The sequence below is a fragment of the Bemisia tabaci genome, chromosome 5 (assembly GCF_918797505.1).
Source record: "Bemisia tabaci chromosome 5, PGI_BMITA_v3".
NCBI lineage: Eukaryota > Metazoa > Arthropoda > Insecta > Hemiptera > Aleyrodidae > Bemisia > Bemisia tabaci.
Window position 1 is genome coordinate 34,164,177 of NC_092797.1, and position 17,347 is coordinate 34,181,523.

The 17,347-nt window shown below is 36.8% G+C and overlaps 2 protein-coding genes across 2 annotated transcripts; one reads left to right on the top strand and one right to left on the bottom strand.

The window, feature by feature from the left end:
• Nucleotides 1-242: 242 nt before the first annotated feature.
• Nucleotides 243-2,539, bottom strand: LOC109037452 (small integral membrane protein 8). Its single transcript, XM_019052126.2, has 2 exons — nt 2,256-2,539; nt 243-1,096 (listed from the first exon to the last, which is right to left on the bottom strand). Exons 1-2 carry the CDS (start codon nt 2,349-2,351, stop codon nt 938-940), a joined length of 255 nt encoding a protein of 84 aa, XP_018907671.1. The 5' UTR covers nt 2,352-2,539; the 3' UTR covers nt 243-937.
• A 63-nt stretch (nt 2,540-2,602) lies between these two features.
• On the top strand, nt 2,603-11,555 carry LOC109037451 (DNA repair protein complementing XP-C cells homolog). Its single transcript, XM_019052125.2, has 5 exons — nt 2,603-4,833; nt 8,093-8,334; nt 9,258-9,483; nt 9,960-10,128; nt 11,126-11,555. Exons 1-5 carry the CDS (start codon nt 2,923-2,925, stop codon nt 11,410-11,412), a joined length of 2,835 nt encoding a protein of 944 aa, XP_018907670.2. The 5' UTR covers nt 2,603-2,922; the 3' UTR covers nt 11,413-11,555.
• The last annotated feature ends 5,792 nt before the right edge of the window (nt 11,556-17,347 follow it).

Below are 17,347 nucleotides of genomic sequence, written 5' to 3' on the forward strand. Positions count from 1 at the left end.
CCTACCTAAAATTCTTTAGTTTAGAGACTGTTGTCGATTGTATTTTTCAAGAATTTACTTTTCCAAAAATATTTAGGTTGAGTTAAATATTATTCCTTAAATAACCTACATTCATTTCTATTATTTCAAATAATTCAAGTTGCAGCAGGCTTGACTGGGGTGAATTTTCTGTATCAGCATGTAGTCATATACCTACAAAGAAAAAAATACTGCGGTATCAGGGTATTACATTTTACAACAAATTAATTTTTTACAGATAACATGAAAATATTATTTATTTTTCATTCTTTAAGGAACATTGATAGTTGTTGAAGAAAATAATCCATAACAAGTAAAACAGGCAAATTCCTAGATTGGCATACATGAACAAGACCTCTGAATTTGAGGGAAAATGAGATCTTAAAAAAAGGACAACAAATGAAGAAATTGAAATATTTGAAATTGTAAGTGGCAAATCCTGACTTCTACAGCCTTTAGCATATCACAAGAGCTTCTTTGGATCCTCTCAGAAATTAACAGAAACATTATTTTCCAGCTCTCATACCTATTTCCTCATCAGTTCAGAGACTGGGTTGAGTTTAAAATCTTTTGATCTATTAAGGGCTTTCAAAAAAGGGCAAAAATTCTCATGCATGTCACAAAACAGTGCATGTGAAAGTGAAAACATTTTTACCGAGAGGGAACTTTATCCTCTTCCTCATAATTGTACTAAATAACATAATACCAAGTCAGGAACAGATAATAGGTACCAAGGTTGAAAAAAACAGCACTCATAATATTATTCATTATATTCATTAACCTTGCAGACGAGTAGAATCTGATATCAAACTTCTTTTCGTTTATTGAAAGAAACGAGCTTAATGTTGAATAAAAAAAAATTAGGTAAACCTTTTGATTTTTGGAGGTTTGTCAGATGGTTATCTTTCAAGGTAGAAAATTATGACTCCCATCTTGATTTCTTTTTGGTGAATACTTCTTGTCCATCTTCTGCAATTGCCGAATAATAGCCCATGCCTTCATACTTTTTTCTCATGTATGCAATGTAAGCCATACTTCCTAGCAAAGCAGCAAGGCCGATTCCCATGATGACTTTATTCTGGGCAAAAAAGAAAACATTGGAAATTAGGTGTTTACATATTGAAAGGAAGAGAGGTTGTGAAAACATTATCTTCAACTTATACGGAACTAAAATCATTTATAATATTACAGGAATAAGTATAAATTATGCTTTGACAAACAGAGCAAGCCTTAGCATACTTGGCACTCTCGGTGAAATTTTGCCATTCTCCTTCTTTAATGTAAATGGTGCATGTTTTTTTTTTTTTTTTTTTTTTTTTAAACAGGCTTTGACTAAGAAAAAAGAGCAATATCAATTTTTCAACAGGGTGTTGTGTTACCTAGAACATAAAGCTCCAACTCAGTAAGGGAAATGCAATTACTGCTAAATATTAGGGTATTTTTTCCTGATCTCTGGTTGTGATCAAACTGGCATGCACTGGCATCAACAGCATCAGGAAAATTTGCGTTATGGGGACGGGGTATTCTGATTGCTCCTGTGTATGTTGTTAAAAACATAATTCAAAAAAAGCAAAATTTGAAGAGGCACAAACAGGATATTACCACATAAAGAGTGTCGTCGTTGACCCTAATATTCCTGTATTGAAGGAGGTACTATTGACGTAGCCGAATCCTGTTTCTATTACTTTTAAGTTCCGCACATATTTAGTGGAAATGATTCTCAAGTGCAAGGCTAACCATCATTATTTTGGGCTTGGAACTCAAAGCCAATTGTTGACCAGATTGATGGGATATATTGCATGCCGGCTCAACCACAATCGTGCCCTGTAGTAAGTCGTCTTCAATTCATTGATATATTACAGATCGCTTGGCATAAAAATTGGGAAGTGATGATTCTAGCCTTTATCGCATAAGTGCTCTCTTATAGAAGATTTGCCCATAAATTTCAAACCACTTTTTTCAAAATCTTCATTTCTAGTTTCAGCTGTTTCCATCAGGACACTAATCAGTCAAAGGTCTTCACATTCTTGAGTACAAATGGTAGTTAGACATTCTTCGCCAGGGAAAATCTTTCGGTAAAACAGATTGGGGAAAGATAATTTCGCAGCAGATATTGTAATGGGCTTGCCTTGTAGAACTTGTCTGAAAAATAGGACATTCACCGCTAAGCGCTGGTATTCCTCATAGTTTGAGACGGTCTAATAATGTTAGTTCGACAAGTTTAGGTAGGTACTTACTGGTTTAGCATAGAGTTCAAAGTTCAAAGCTTTGAAAGCGGTGGAGGTTTTGAGAGATTTAATTCCATCGCCCGGAGCCGGCTCTTTGCTAGTCATCTCTTCAATGATGGGAGCAAGGGAACCCTGCAATATTTTTCACAGTGACGATATGACACTCATTTTCCATAAAGCAAAATAAGTTGACTTAAACTAAAGATTCTAATTCAGCATTATACGATCAATAACTAATAAATTTGGTGGAAGAATTTATAAAATAACTAATAAATTAGGTCCTCGGACATACGAAGGGCACGTGTTGTTTACATAATAAAGAAGTCTAACCTCAAAATTGCACATTTGTATGTTGTGAAGTTTGTCAACAAAAAGTATTGAAGTGAAGTGTTTTCATAATCGGTATGAATGAAGAATTAAAATAAATCTAAGACATGTCGCGGCAGTATATTATTTGAATGTAGCCTTTGAAACACCGTCAAGCAGTTTGCTTCGCCTCTGACTGTATATTATTTCTACTTTCAATTTATTTGCCTCCAAGTTTTCAGCACCTTGATTAAACCCTTCATTCCGACTAGTTTTTAACTCTCTATGCATCATGGAGTGTTTGGAAATGTTTACCAGTGAATTTTATGCACCTTGATTCATCATCTTCTTATTTGTCGAAGAACTCATTATGAGGAGAACTCGAAGCAGCGTCAAGAGGACTACTTCGGAAGATGTGGAGGCCCCTCAAACTCAGCCGGTGAAGAGGAGTAAGTACCGGATTGAAAGTGAGTCTGATTCAGATGAGGATTCTAACAGTTCTGCTGGCAGCAATGGTAAAGTAAACAAGTATGGTATTGTAGAAAACCTAAACCTAAGTGAAGACTCGGATAGTGAGGACAGTGAAAAAGAAAAGATCAGTAAAACTAGGAATACTACCTCACTTGCCAGTCTTGCATCAGAATGTCAGAAAAAATCTGAAATTAAAGTTGAGCTCAATAACTCTCCATTAGCAGCAAATTTGAGCGATGATTCTGATCAAGATGAAAAACCCGTTAAATCAGAGTATTTTGATTTCACAGAAATTTTGCAATCACAAAAGACAGCCTCAGAATCTATTCAAGATGAGTTATCATCTAAAGATGTTAAAACAGAGGTGCCAGTCTCGAAAAAAGAAGATGAAACAAAAGTTTCAAAAGCAAGCTCTAGAGGAAAGAAGCCAAGAGCCACTAAAAGCCAAAAGTTGCCATCTCCTGACAAATCTAATAAGTCGGGCGATTCTAAAAATTCTGTTTGTAGTGACATTAATGCTCTTAGTGTTGCTGAACTTCTTTTGATTGGTGAAAATATTACCAGCGACAAAGATGTACAGCAATTGAAGGCAGAAGCTCCGGAAGAAAAAAAAAGCCAAGACTTAGAAATTACAATAGCCTTACCAGATTTACAGCCTCATTCAAAGAAAAAAAAGAAAGACTTGAAAGAGATAATGAGGTTGAAACTAAATGCCAAAAGACGTGAAACTCAAGTTCTCATGCATAAAGTGCACATATTGGTGTGGATAGCTCATGGAAATTTTTTGAATTCAGTATTAAATTCTCAAGAACTTTTGGGCGCTGCCCTATCACTAATTCCATCACCAGATAGCTACCCGCGTAAACATATGGATATTGATTATCTGGAAAAACTCACTAAATTCTTCAAGAAAAAAATCACTGTAAACCCTGACTTAGCTGTGAAAGGAACAATCAATGATAACTTATTGGCAGCATTCGAAAATAAAGAAATACCTGACTACAAGTACCTAGTTTTGATGTTTATTTGTGTTCTTCGAGCACTTGGTCTTCAGTGCCGACTTGTACTAAACCTTGTCACTGTCCCTTTAAAGCCCCCTCAGGAAGATCTCTTAACACCAGAACAGATGTCATCTGCTGCCGGTGACGGCAAAAAAAGTTCCTCGGGGTCAAAGTCAACCCCTAAAAAAACAAAATCCTCCGAATCGAATAAACGGAAAGATTCAGATCACAAGGAGCGGAGTAATGAAAAGCCCAGTCCAAGCAGGAAATCCACCAGAACAAAAACCTCTAAAGACCGTGAAGATGTGGGTAAGAGTTCTAAATCTCATTATTTTTCTGACAGTCCAGAGAGTCCTTCAAAAAGTTCTCGCTCTAAGAGTAGCAGTTCCAGAAGTAAGTCGTCCAATTCAAAAACTTCACCTCAAAAAGAAGAAAAGAAAAATGCAAGTAGTTCTAACAGAAAGCAAACCTCTAAAGAGGCACACCAGAAGCCTGTGAAAAGAGCAAGCAGGAATAAGAGGCAAGTAAATGAAGCGTCATGTTCGAAAGACTCTGATTTATTGGTGATCGAAGAGGATTTCACAAGTGATGATAGCGAATCTGATACTTTCGCTACTCCAAAAAAGAAAATTTGCCGAAAAGTATTATCCACTGATGATGAAGAATTTGAAGTTCCTAAAAAAGCGAAGTACAAGAAACCTGTAAAAAAAGGACACGATGTATGGGCAGAAGTGTTCGCTGAGGCCGAGGAGAAGTGGTTGTCTGTTGATGTTGTGAGCACCAAAATCCACGTGACACAGCAGCTATATGTAAGTTTTTCTGTCTATAAAATAAGGCATCTAAGCCTTACTGTAGGATGGCTCAAAGATTCCATATTTCTGGGGGATGCTAATCTTTAGACGTATATTGTGCTTGAGGGTCCCTTTGGTCCTCTTGATAGAAATTAAGTAATTATTAAAAAAAGAAAAAAAAAAGCTATTCCTGAAAATTCTATTTATATTAGCATGGTCATAGATTTTGTTTAAAACTTTATGGTGAATTTCCTTTGTTATTTGACAAAATTTTGCTTACATTTTCAAAATAATACATGCACTTGTTATGGAAAAAAGTTCATGGATGAGACTCCGCAACATTGAGATGATTTGCAATTATGCTTCTCTGGCTCTCACCCCTCTATAAAATTTCTTGAATCCAATTTTTTGTAAATTTTATGAGGAAGGAACCTGTCGAGTGAGGGAGTCTGAAAGAAAACATTTGGGCCTCCCCTCTCTTATGAGAAGAGAAAGGATTGTTTCTCATGGAAGAGATGAAATAAGAATTGTTTCTCTTGGAAGGGATGAAAAAATAACGGAAATTTTGAAACACCGCAATGGAGATACGTGGTTTCACAATTCAGTCGGTGCGATACGTGCAACCATCGAGTTTAGTTAGTTTCATCAAGTCCCTGTCTCCGCCGACCAACGCGTTCGTCGATCGACTCAGTTTCAGTTGGTGCGTAGGAAGTCAAAACGCCTTCAATTTTTTGAACGCAATACGGACATCCGTCGACGTTGTATAGTTGTATCAAGGCGCCGTAGCAGACGCGTCCCATTGTTCATCGTTACAGACGAATATAAGTTGAGAGAGGAAAGTCAAAATGCCTTCAATTTACTTACATATTTTTGGGCTAAATGAGAGACGACGTTTTTCCAGTTGCGACGTTACAGATTTCCTAAGAAACTTTATTTTTTTTTTTTTTTGGAGATGCTGGTCAAAATAAAAGTTACATTCTCAATGATTATTCGTAATCGATGGTATAAAAATTGGTTTAAAATTTAAAGTCGTAAATTTGGATTGATTCTCTTGGAAGAGATGAAAAAATAACGTACATTTTGAAACAACGCAATGAAGATAATTATGTGGTTTCACACTTCACTCAGTGAGATACGGACATCCATCGACTTAAAATAGTTGCGTAAAGGCGCCGTAGCAAACGCGTCCCATTGTTTGTATAGGAATGATAGCAGAAGATTTGGTTCAAAATTTAAAGTCGTAAATTTGGATTGTTTCTCTTGGAAGAGATGAAAAAGTAACGGAAATTTTGAAACACCGCAATGGAGATACGTGGTTCACAATTCAGTCGGTGCGATACGTGCATCCATCGAGTTTAGTTAGTTTCATCAAGTCCCTGTCTCCGCCGACCAACGCGTTCGTCGATCGACTCAGTTTCGGTTGGTGCGTAGGAAGTCAAAACGCCTTCAATTTTTTGAACGCAATACGGACATCCGTCGAGGTTGTATAGTTGTATCAAGGCGCCGTAGCAGACGCGTCCCAATGTTTATCGTTACACTCGAGTATAAGTTGAGAGAGGAAAGTATAAATGCCTTCAATTTACTTACATATTTTTGGGCAAAATGAGTGACGACGTTTTTCCATTTGGACGTTGCAGATTTCCTAAGAATGTTTATTTATTTTTTTTTTGGAGATGCTGGTCAACATAAAATTTACATTCTCTATGATTATTCGTAATCGATAGTATAATATTTGGTTCAAAATGTAATGTCGTAAATTTGGATTGATTATCTTGGAAGAGATGAAATTTTGATACACCGCAATGGAGATACGCGGTTTCACACTTCAGTCGTTGCGATACGTGCATCCATCGAGTTAAGTTAGTTTCATCACGTTCCTTTTTCCGCCGACCAACGCGTTCGTCGATCGACTCAGTTTCAGTTGGTGCGTAGGAAGTCAAAACGCCTTCAATTTTTTGAACGCAATACGGACATCCGTCGAGGTTGTATAGTTTTATCAAGGCGCCGTAGCAGACGCGTCCCAATGTTTATCGTTACAGACGAATATAAGTTGAGAGAGGAAAGTCAAAATGCCTTCGATTTTATAAATACATATTTTTGGTCAAGATGAGAGACGACGTTTCTTCATTTGCAACGTTGGAGACCTCCTATGAAACTTTTTTTTTTCGCACGGCAGCTAGTCAACATAAAGCGTAAATTTTCCGTGAATTTTCGTTGCTGAATATTTGCTTCAAAATTTGAAGTCGTAAATTTGGACTGTTTCTAATGGAAGAGATGTAATAAGAACGGAAATTTTGAAACTACGCAATGGAGATACGAGGTTTCGCACTTACGGCGTTGCGATACGGACATCCAACAAGATTAAATAGTTGCATGAAGTCCCCTTCACCGCTGACCAACGTGTCCGTCGATCGAATCGACCATAGGTAGTATGAGCAGGGAGTCAAAACAGGAAGTATCCCTGTTGAAATACAAACATAGAGCTACAAATGATACATTTGGTAGATTCATGTTCAAATTCTAAAGAAGATCCACGAAAGTCGCTTTTTGAACGCGGAACTTAGAAATAGAAACATTTTTAAAGCTCAATTGTATAAACCCAGCAACGATTATTAAATGTGTACTAAACGCTCATGGTTACGGAATACTTATTTTATTATAAAATTACATCTAAACACCATACACCGATCTTTTGGTGATCAATAAGTTCGTTTTTTCATTCAGAAACTTACAAAAATGAGCAATTTTCATAGGTCTTTAGTGTCAACTTTGCAACGTTGTATCAAGAGAATTAGCAGTATTACCGTATCAATAGAAATATGGATTTAAAGATAAGACTGACTGTAGGTAAAATGTCACAAAATAACATATTATACACGATGGAGTTGTTCTTTAAAGTAAGATATTTGAAAATATGCGAATTTTTGAAGCTTAAATATGCAAACTTTGCAACGCTGTATATTGGAAACCAGACGTATACTCAAGCTAAAATTTTTACTGGAGGCTTGTCTTATCATAACGTTTCATTTAAGCCGCATACGAATGAAATCTCCGAGTTTCAAAAAAGGGGTCTTATTTTGGGAGGCTCTTTGTTTCACAAGAAAAAATTCGAAGAGAAAAATAATAATTAAATTACCCAACATTACATCATACAAAAATACATCATCAAAATGTGAGGCAGAACCACCAATCTTTGCTACCTCTGACTAATTTTGAATCAAATCCTGGTTTTCTTTTCATTGATTTTTTCATGATCTGTTGCGTCTGTTTCTATCAGAATGCTGCCACCCATCCGGTAGCCTACGTGCTGGCATGGAACAATGATCGAACCATCAAAGATGTTACTCGTCGTTACGTAATTAATTACAACAGTGCTGGTAAAAAATTTCGAGTGGAACCTGCTTGGATGGAGAAGACCTTGCGGCCATATCGTGGCGCCCGCAGTGCTAGAGATAAAGAAGAGGATGAAGATCTTGATAAATTGATGCATGATCAGCCCAAACCACTCAGTATAGCAGAGTAAGTATCAATACATCTGGATACTATTAAAGATATATAATCAGATATAATATATCAGATATCAATAAGGAAATTGGAAAAAATCTCAAGGTGGTAGGTACAAACCTCCTGTAAATTTTTCTGTTCATGGGATTGACTTTCAAGGAGTGAGGCTCCCCAAAAATTTGAAATAGTAGTATCTGCTCCCCCCCCCCCCCCAACTCAGAAAATGTGCTCAACTGAAAATTCGAAACTTGTAAATTTCCGCGTCTCATTTCATACGTTTCTGATGTTTTTCAAGGATTATTGGTAGAGTTGAACTTTAAGATTGCTTAAGACTAAATTTTGCATCAAGAAAGCCGTAAAATGCATCAATGAAAGGTCAATTTTTCAACATGTTCTAAGGAGGGAGGGGGCCAAAACACTTCTTTCTACCTAGTAGACCCAGACCCCTTCTGGAGAAGTGAGAGCTAGGCCACCCTCAGAGAATTGCTTTGATATGAATCCGTTTCTGTCGCAGCAAAGTAACCAGTTGTTTTCAATTGATGAAATCTCTCCATTTTTCTTAAACCAAGAATGTAAGGATATTCTTTCAAAATTTCGTGGTAGAATTCTAGTCATGCAGTTTAGTTTTGGGTGAGCATTTAGAGGAAGAGCAGAAATTTTGGAGCACTGCAACCATTTTTTTATTGTTTTTTTTAAAGAAAAAACTCTCAAGCTGTGGAAACCCTTTTAAAAATATTGTAAAAAGATCCAAATTTGCTGTTAACAGAATTCTATAACCCTTGATAAGCAACCAACTTTTCTTCAATTACATATTTATTTTGGAAAATCCTCACGATTTTCGCCTTGGTTTTTGTAATTGTAATTTTTGTGTGTGTTTGGGCTCCTTGGAGCCTGTTTTTTTTTAATAAAATGAATTACAAAAAACCTTCATTTTTTAGGTATAAAAATCATCCACTGTATGCCCTGAAAAGGCATTTATTGAAATTTGAAGCAATATATCCACCGGATGCCCCTCCTCTTGGATTTTTGAAGGGAGAACCAATTTATGCTAGAGAATGTGTTCGAGAACTTCACTCCCGAGAAACATGGCTCAAAGAGGCAAAATTGGTTCGTGTGAATGAGACCCCTTACAAAATTGTTAAAGCAAGACCTAAGTATGATAAAGTGAGTAATCTTGTCAATTCTAAAAATGTATTTTCTCTTCTGTTGTAGAACAATTAGTACGATGAAAGATCTTATTGCTTTGTAATTCACTTGATTTGTTACCCACTCAAGGTTAAATAACTTTTGCTTGATGTAGAGCAGAACATAACTGAAATTGGTATTGGTTCTAATCATCTCCTGAAAATTAAAATGTCAGGGCGATCCATTTTCTGCTATGACTCGACTTGAAAAATGAGTTCGTCAAGCCTTAAGGGGATGGAAGCACACTAAGTATTGACCTCTCCTAAACCATATTGACTATTAATAAAAAGCAATAGCTGAAGTTCTAGTTCACACTGGTTTTTTCCTGTCGAATAAATGATCAGAATTTATGAAACTTGTTGTTACCTTTTGATCAGTATATTAATCGTTCATAGGTATAGCCAACTATGAACGCCTTTTTTGTTTCAAATCATTAAATAAATACAATTGTTTAGTTCACAGGAACTGTAAAAACTGATATACCTCTAGAGCTTTTTGGAGAATGGCAAACAGAAGACTATATGCCTCCTATTGCTAAAGATGGGATTGTCCCGAGGAATGCGTATGGGAATGTTGATTTGTTCAAGCCTAGCATGTTACCAGTAGGCACAGTCTACCTTGAATGTAAGTAAATTGTATAGATAGACTACATTCTCTTCTATTCTAATGTTAAATTCTCGATTCTAATGTGTACTGAGCTTTTTACAGTTAAAAATATTCCAAAAAATGAGTAGAATATGAAAACCCTTGTGACAAATTGTCTTGAGTAAGAAATTGGGCCCTTAAATTAAAAAATTACACGGAATTTCGTTTCAAGTTCATAGATCCTTAGAAGTATGCAAAAATATGTCCATTTCAAAAAACAGGATTGATCTCGAATTTTCGATTTTTTTGGCTATAGATCAGCACTTTTCTCCTGTGTGAAACCCACATTTTCTTCAAAAAGTGAAGAGAATAAGAGGTTTATTGGCTTAACTCTTCATGAGACTTTATATCAACATTGATGTTGTTTTCAACATAATGTCTCAGTTTTAGTGTCATCATTGAACCCATGAACACCCCAGCACCACCCATGCAGTTCATGCTAAAAGCACCAGAAATCTCTAGCATTCAAAGTCATTTTATCCATTCTCTTGGTATTTCCATCTGGGAAGACCTTCATTGCTAGGCTGTCCCGCACAATCCCTACAATAAACGCTTAGATGACTCTACCATAACCGGTGGACTACTTGTAAACCTCTACTTCTGTTGCTACTTCTAAGCAGTGGGGCAATATTCGGCTAATATTTAAAATTGAACATTTCTCGCTAATGCAAATAAGGTGACTGGTCCAGAATTGGTCCACAGTTAATAGGTAAAAACGTTTACAAATCGGTATAACTTCTATTAAAAATACTTAAACTTCATGAGAAAAGTGATTTTTAAACTAACCGTGCTCATGCGCAATTTTGCCATAACAAGAGTAGAGTGTTCGTTTTGGGGTCCAAGTGGCAAAAGTCCCTTCGCTGGCTGCGAAAGCTCCCGTAGGTGTGCCCTGAACAGCCACTAATTTTATGATGATTACACAAACCCTTCTTCCTCTTTTGGAAATAGTTTTTAAAATAATTATACCTTTTTTCAGTACCTGGAGTGTATCGGGTAGCTCGGAAGTTGAATATTGACTGTGCAGCAGCTGTCACTGGTTTTGATTTTCACTCTGGAGGATCTCATCCAGTTATTGGAGGCTATGTAGTTTGTGAGGAGTTCAAGGATGTAATTCTTGATGCCTGGAATGAAGAAGCGGATAATGCTTCCAAGAAGGAGGAAGAAAAGAGACTTGCTAGAGTTTATAAAAACTGGAAACGCCTGATAAGAGGTGCTCTCATTCTTAACAGAGTGAAATTGAGGTACATGAGAAATGATGATTGAGAGACAGAGAAATAAAACATTAACTCTTAAGCCGTATAGTACCTGTTAATTTAATGAATGAAGTTCTTTAAAAAGATTGCTCAATGTTAGTCCGTACTCGTAATAAATAAAAAATGAAACCATCTTGGCTTGTTACTTTAAAAGTTGTTCGAATATTCCTTGAACGCTCTTTTATTATCTACTTACTATCATTAAGTTTAAAATAAAACTGTCAGTATTACTTGATTTTGCAATGAAATTTGTCCAATTTTTAGAATCTTACTACCAGGGTGCATAAGTTTGCTCTAAATTTTGCTTGTACAAAATTTGGCCCATCTTAAAAGACAGTTACCCATCACTAAGATTCCATTCTTCAAAAAATCATCTCATGTGAACTCCAGAAAGCTTGGCAACATTTCAGCTTGCGTTTTCCAAAATTTGGCGTGGATAATGGTCCATCATTATAGTGCCATAACTTCATAACTTAAATGAAGCTCTCTTTGTTGCCTCTTGGATTACGTATTATATCTACTCTCTTGAAATTAACTAAGATTTTGGCTGGATCCTCCACCTGTCTTTTCATTGAAGTGTATGTTTTATCTCAATTCAATACATATACTATCATAAATATAATGGAGTAAAAATCTGGTGAGAATTCATCTACTTTTGAAGTAGCTGCATTTCCTAATTATTGAATAAATTTTACTTACCTCTAATATGCTGTTTTGTCTCTTTTGGTTGATATTTGTGGATTATACCGCTGAAAAACCGCCGGGCCCCCATTACCACAGCCTCAGCCGCCAATGAAGGAGTCTCAAGAAACTCATTTTTAAGTAATCCTAAGCCACTAAAATGGCTTACATCTTTCTATGGTATTGTTAAACCTGATTTTTAGCGACTTGCGAATGTGTAATCACATTGCTTTTGGTTCATATTTGTTTGTTCTACTGCTGATAAATAGCCAGTTCCTCATTAGGTGCCCTAACAATCATTACAATGACCTATCATTTGAGAGCAATCACATCATTTAAAAATATAGTTAGGGATTTCAGAAATTTTTCTTCCGTTCCTTACATCATGTAACAGGAATAAGGGTAGTATTAATCAGAATTGTTTCTTTTTAAACCACTTTAATTAAGTTGCCATGCTCACGATTCTCAGTCGCTTATCTCCTTCTTTGTGGCACTTTCGCATAGGTACCAGGCATCTCGGTAAAACTTTCTCTCCTCAATAGATTTAATCCAGGCTTATTTATAAAGGTGCGTTTGCCAAGTATTTCAAGTAATTTTGACTTCAGTGTCTCCTCTGAAATATTTACTCTGTCTTTAGGCGATTCTTTCAATAGAAACTCATACCTAATTGTTATTTGTAGGTACGTTAAAACTAACGTTATTCTTCATTCAAATTTACATTATCCGCTTCAGTAAGCGGTAAATTAGAATAAAAACCACGATATAACTTACCAATGCATTGTGAATAGTGTGTTGCTGCGCTGCGAGATCAATCAGTTTTTAGCCTATTCCTCCTCAAGATTTTCCAATTTTTCAAGAAGTCTAGGTAGTTTTACATTCTTAAATGAAAATTTATTCACTTTTTTCCGCAAATCTGCCCTTATTTCCTTTTCAAACTCTTCAGCGCAATTCTTTGGCAAAATAAATGTTGTCTCTTTACGTCACAATTTTCCTCCAATCAAAGTCTCTTTTTCACGGTGAAAATTTACTCGAATTAGCTTCTGCTTCTTGTTTTCATGTAATTTTCAACGGACTCATTATTCGAATGTTTTGGCTGTTCTCTGCATGAACCGTTTCATTAATTTTACCCAGCCGTCCTTCAAACTTATTATCTCTCCTCTGTTTCTACAGATTCTTTCAAATCTAATGCTGTTTCATCGTTTCTAATCTCGCCAAACACTGTGCGGTCGCTGGTCGGCACGATAAGCATATTAGGTAGCGCCTACAAGAGTGCAAGAATACTTCACGCATTGCGCCAAACACAGTGCGGTCGCTGGTCGGCGCGGAATCATATTAGCGCCTACAAGAGTGTATGAATACTTCACGCATTGCGCCTAACACAGTGCGGTCGCTGGTCGGTGCGTCAAATGCAATTATAATACAAGGCGGATTATATAGCAATAAATCTTTATGTGCCCATGGGGCGTGATACAACTATTCGATCTCGTGGGAGCTCAGAGTGCAAACATAAGTAAATAAGAAAAAAAATTGGCCAGTAATGTCTCCAATTCCTATAATTTTTTTAACGATCTGTCGAAAAAATAAAACATATAACTGCTGATTGTATGCGATCGCATTTTCAAGTCTGAAATTACGATATAATCAGAATAGGACTATCTTTACAGCTACTAGGCAATAGTCAGATGTAAAAAAGATAAATCGACGGTGTAAGTTTACAACCACGTAGGTATCTCGTTTGCGGTGTTTGAAAATCTCCGCTCCTATTTTATTTTCTTGAAGGAGAACAAATCGACATTATTACTTGAAGTTTTCTTGAGTTTTCTTTGCACAGAGAAGAAAAACCACATCGGTATTTAAAGAATTGCCGTTGAGTAGCTTTCCATTCCAAAAAGAAAGTAAGTATGGCAGGAAGTCTACCACGTCGCAAACCGAGATACGTGGTTGAGGACTTACACCGTCAAAATGCTTATAGATCTTCGGATTACATAACTGCATGATATATTTTTTGTGTGAATACGAATAAATAATTCAGACCAAAGATGTTCATTCGTTCGCCAAGGTCACGAAAGAGCGAAATATCCAGGAAAAAAAGGAGGAAAATTACTTTTAACGCATTCATTTTACTGTAGATGTACGAACTTAACTCTCTCCATGCACCGAAGCACTTAAACTCATAATGAAAAGTCTCCGTATCGCGTGCCTACTGCGTACCGATTCAACGATGAGGTTGAATAGAATGTTTGACTGAAAGGATTAGTCCCAAGATACCTATATTTTTGCCGACGAACTAATCACTTAAGTCTCGATTACGTTAAACAAATAATAATTGTAATTATTGGTGCAGTATTCAATAAAAAAAAAAGGAAAAATCAAGAGGACAAAATTTTCTGCTGATACGGGTTGTTAAATATTTATAGTAAATACTATTTATGTCACGTATAGCGTAACGTAATTTTTCATAGAGAGTTTTTTATGTGTTTTTAAAGTGTGTTTTTTGTGTGAGATATTTTTTTCCCATCAATTTAAACGAGAATAATCAATGCAGAGTGTGCTAACATTTCAAAATCATGAGTTAAAAAACGCTGACTGTGCGAGTATAAGTATTAAAGCCGAACAGAGCGGAGCGGCGTGCTGCCAGCGCGAGAGGCTCACTGGCGCCTACAAACCTAAGTGGATACTTCACGCTATGCACAATGCTGGAAGTAGGTATCCACTTAGGTTTGTAGGCGCCAATGCGCGTTTCGCGCTGGCCACCCGCCCGCCATTCGAGGGTCCTAAAGCAAGTATCTCACAACAGAGGTGTTGCACAGTATTATACGAAATTGAACGTATTAAGAATGACAGGCATCCTTTAAAAGTACAGATCTTTCCTCGCAAAATAAATCAAGATACTTAGCGTACACAGGAAAAATCTAAGAGCCTTTAGCTGAGGCAAATAAGTATAGAGGTTTATCCGGTTCAGGTATAACAAGGTGGGAATTTCTTGAAAGATAATTAAGTCCTGTTACACCAAAGAGGTGTAAAGAGTTTTAGTGAATTTTGTCTCATGGAATTGACGCTCCCCCATTTTTACCAAAACTCTCAACTATATATTATTCTCCGTTGGACCAAACAGACAAAACAAAAAAACAAGCAAACCCTCATTCTTCCAAGACATTAGGTATATATTTTCCATCCAAAAACATCGTGAGCAATTGTCGTTTGTATTTACATGTGGGCCAATTAACTTTGGGTCTCAACTGGCACTTGGACCAAAACTCCCGTGCCGAAAAAACGCGTGGACGTAAATTACTGGAAAAAACAGGAGCGCGGACGAAAAATCGTTGACGAAATGTCCTATAACCCCTTGTTCTGTCAATTTGTTCCTTGATTATCTACTCAGTTTCTTCATCCTCATTTTCAATTTCAATTATACCGTATCCGCAGGTATCCCCTCGCTACGGTCATTCTACAATAGAAACCGCACTTAAAACCCCTCAGTGTATCCAATAAAATTCTCTATGGTACCGTGGAAGTTGATGATTGTATCGATTCGATCGAAACAGCTTGCAAAATAAATTCTCGGAGGCCGGGCATTGTTCCGTTTTGAATCGAAAAATATCTCTCCCCGGAAGCGCGCTTTCTTTTTTTAGATTACTTAAGGCAAAATATCCAAATTTAAAACATGGTACACTCAAGAAAAATTACCTTTCTCAATTACAAGATGAGGATTTTCAAAAGGAAAAATAAGTTGCCATCTTGGAGCGACAAAAGGTCGATCGGTGGCTGCCAAAAAAAGAGGGACTAACTCCGACCACCGTGGATCAGCGCAGTGGCGTGGCGTGAACAATCGATTATCGATATTTCCCCATTTGAAGCTATAGTAAAGAATCGATTAGTAAGGTGTTCGTTACGAACACCCTGTTTATCGATTATTTTCCATAGGTTTAAATGGCAGATTAATCGATATATTGCAAAGCACGCCACGCCACTGTGGATCAGAACTATCCTCTTGGATTGCCTCTGGCGGGCTCAAAGCAAATTAACTCCCCGGCTTTGACCCTGTCTCCATTATCAACTCTGGTTTTATTGTCGCGGGGTCGAGAACCTGCAATGGACTCGTTGAAAACAAAAGGACATCAAAGAAACCGCGAATGACCAGGAAGCATGTGCTGATGGATTCTTGGCATCACACCAGGAAAATAAAATGACATTTTCTTACGCAAAATACTCTCCTATTTTATATTCGACCGAGCGAAAATGTAAAGGGAAAGCCTTCGCCGTCACAATCCGAAGGGAACGAGTTATCGGGATCTCGAATGTATTTAAAATCACAGAAAATGTTTGTTTGTACTTAAAAACAGAATTAAAGTTCACAGTCAACTTTTTTTTGTGAGTGGGAAAGGGAATAAAACCACTCCAGCGCAAAGAGTTTCACTTACCTATTGAGATTGGAGCAAGTGTCACGGTCCCCATGTGGTGATGGATCGTTGACATTACATCAGGAAAATAAAATAACACTTCGCAGGCAAAAAAATCTGCTATTAATTTGATTTTTTCAGTATTAACAATCAGTATTACTTACCGATGTCCAAATAAGCAAAATACAAATCAATAATGAATTATATAGATGAAAAGATGAAAGAAAAAGATGAGATGAAATGATGCGAGATTGAAATACCTAGAGAATGAGAGTTTAAAAGAGGCCTCTATTTTTATGCTCTTTGTTTTGCGTTAAAGTCTCCTTATAGATGTCCATCTTCTAAACGCCGTATGAACATTTGAGAGTTGTCAAATTTCCTCCGATAAAATGTTAATTTTGAAGGAGAGTTACGAATATTTTCTCTTTACATTTTAGAATATTTGGACCTGATTGTGAACGCAATTTTCAAACTGGAGGGAAAATATTCGCGGATTTCCCGAAAGATTCGCAATTTATCAAAAGAAATTTGGCAACGTCTGTCGACTCATACGGCTTTTTCCCTTAGCAAGGCAGTACTGCCCATGTCCATCTCAGGATGTGTAGAAACATTCGGAATGCAGCGAATAGGTGGATACAACTTGATTAACTTCGGAGTGGGGCTGGGTTGCGTCGCATCGCCTTTGAAGGCGAACTAGCAGCTTATTCGTTTCCAATCGATGCGGCGCTCTAACTGTTACGCTATTTGTAGCAGCATCATCCTTATTTTGCGATGAAAATGGAATCGTAGTTTAGGGATGAAAACTATGCTGCCTTGCTGAGGAAAAACGTCTGATGAACTTCCGACTGTTACCAAATTTCCAGC